A 1,997-nucleotide genomic window follows, 5' to 3' on the forward strand; every position below is an offset into this window, starting at 1 on the left:
GAGGAGGCCAAAGCCCGTGAGCAGGCCATGCTTGAGGCCACGGAGGGCGAGGCTGCCGCGAGGCAACGTCTGTTGGAGATGCTGCAGGGGATGCTGCAGGCCGTTGAGAGCACTGAGGGGGAGGAGCGCGCAAGCTCGAGGACGAGGAGGCCAAAGCCCGTGAGCAGGCCATGCTTGAGGCCACGGAGGGCGAGGCTGCCGCGAGGCAACTTCTGTTGGAGAAGCTGCAGGGGATGCTGCAGGCCGTTGAGAGCACTGAGGGGGAGGAGCGCGTCAAGCTCGAGGACGAGGAGGCCAAAGCCCGTGAGCAGGCCATGCTTGAGGCAGAGGAGGAAGAGATTGCGTTGCGGCGCAAGCAGAAAATGGCTGAAGATGTGCGTTTGGTGCTGAGCGAGGAAATGACGCGTCGTGACGAGATTGTTGCCGATGAGCAGGAGACCAGAGCTGCTCTAGGTCAACAACAGGGCGCGTCTCTCGCCTTTCAGCGGTCCGTCGCTGCGCTTGTCAGTTCCGAGGAGGAGGGGCGTGAGTCTATAGGAGGCACCGAGGCGAGTGAGTTTGGGGCGCTGCAGGTGCAGACTGGCAAGGCGGCGGAGAAAGCCCTGCTGGCGCAGGAGGAGCGGGAGGCGGTGGAGCGGGAGGCGCAGCAGACGCAGCGCAGGCAGGACGCCCAGCAGTTGATTAAGAGCGTCGTGTTCGCCTACAGGATTCGACGACGCTTGGCAAACCGCCTCCTCAACCGAAAGGCGCAGGAGTGCAAGAATGCCTTTGCGGACACGCTTCGCATGGAGTTCAGCGCGCGCAGCGCCATTGGCGAGGAGGAGATGTCGGAGCGGCAGCAGCTCGACGAGGCCAAGCACTCGCTGTTGTCCCTCGCGGCGCAGTCGACTGTGCGGACGACCGCGGAGTTGGAGAAGGAGGAGGACGACGTCCGGCATCAGCTCATTGACGACTTTATGTTTCACCTTAGCCAGCTGCAGCGGGCCTCGCGGAAGGCGCAGGCGAGACAGCACGATTTCATGCCCTCGCTCAAGCAGCTGCAGGAATTCGAGGCGAAGGAGGACCGGATCCACGCAAATAAAACGTCTCCCATCGCCGCAAAGCTAAACTTGCCCCTGAGCGACACCGACGAGGCCGTCGAGGAGGAGGAGGAGGCCGAGGACGAGGCCGCGCCGCTGAACACGGGGAAGTACAAGGGCTACGCGTTGGACTCCATTGGAACCTTCCTGCTGCAGTACGAGCGGGACCTCCGCCGCTTTAGGGCCTCGCTGGAGAAGAACAGACTGGCGGTCGCTGCGGAGCACGACCTGCTGAAGAAGTCCCGCGACAACGCCACGCAGGACATGGTGCACGGGGGAACGGAGGCCCTGTGGATCCCGACGAGGCCGCTCCCGCTGTCGGATCTTGTGCGTGGACCCTCCGCCCAGTACCGCCGCGGCCGCATCGTGGACGCACGCGGGAAGTCCCCCGCGCCACGCCTGACGGACTCCGACGGACGCGCCACGACGCCCATCGATGCCCCTTCCTTCGAGGGCTCGGTGAAGCCGCGGAGCCCCTTTTGATACGCCAGAATGTATTTACGACTATATGCGCCTAAACTGCGACCGCTGCGGGGGCGGCAAGCGTGCTTGTCCACACGCCTGTTGCGCCCCCAGCGTCCGCCTACGTCGTTTTTGTTTTGCTTTGTGTGTATGTGTGTGCGTGTGTGTGTGTGCGTTTGTGTGTGTGCGTGCGTGTCTTTTTTTTTGTTTTGCTTTGTTCAGTCTGTAGCGAGAGGAACGCCTCATGGAATGCTTCACGTCCACACACGCGCCCACACACACCCCAACAACACGCAAAGACAAAAAGAAGAGCGATGAACAAGAGAGAATGAGAGATAAATGTAGGTAAACACACGCGAATAACAAGAAAAAAAAGAAAGACGACGGCAACAAAAGAAGGACATACACGAAGGGAGAAGAGAGAGACTTATCCCGTAGTAGTCCAAATATATAATC

General features: G+C 60.9%; 2 protein-coding genes across 2 annotated transcripts in view, besides 3 other annotated features; both read left to right on the top strand.

Moving 5' to 3' along the window:
* Tco025E_09348 (putative calpain cysteine peptidase) overlaps positions 1 to 390 on the top strand; it is a gene marked incomplete at both ends in the record, with an annotated part of 2,242 nt that extends 1,852 nt beyond the window's left edge. Inside the window, one exon of the mRNA XM_029376167.1 lies at positions 1 to 390. This exon is cut by the window's left edge and continues 1,852 nt beyond it. Coding sequence (XP_029223722.1) covers positions 1 to 390 — 390 coding nt within the window.
* Positions 391 to 398: 8 nt separating this feature from the next.
* Tco025E_09349 (putative calpain cysteine peptidase) lies at positions 399 to 1,562 on the top strand (the record flags this gene model as incomplete). Its single annotated transcript, XM_029376168.1, has 1 exon — positions 399 to 1,562. One exon carries the CDS (start codon positions 399 to 401, stop codon positions 1,560 to 1,562), a length of 1,164 nt encoding a protein of 387 aa, XP_029223723.1.
* A 109-nt stretch (positions 1,563 to 1,671) lies between these two features.
* Positions 1,672 to 1,684: a microsatellite.
* Positions 1,685 to 1,728: a microsatellite.
* Positions 1,729 to 1,760: a microsatellite.
* The last annotated feature ends 237 nt before the right edge of the window (positions 1,761 to 1,997 follow it).

This window comes from Trypanosoma conorhini, assembly GCF_003719485.1.
Source record: "Trypanosoma conorhini strain 025E chromosome Unknown Tco_14.4_contig_01077, whole genome shotgun sequence".
NCBI lineage: Eukaryota > Euglenozoa > Kinetoplastea > Trypanosomatida > Trypanosomatidae > Trypanosoma > Trypanosoma conorhini.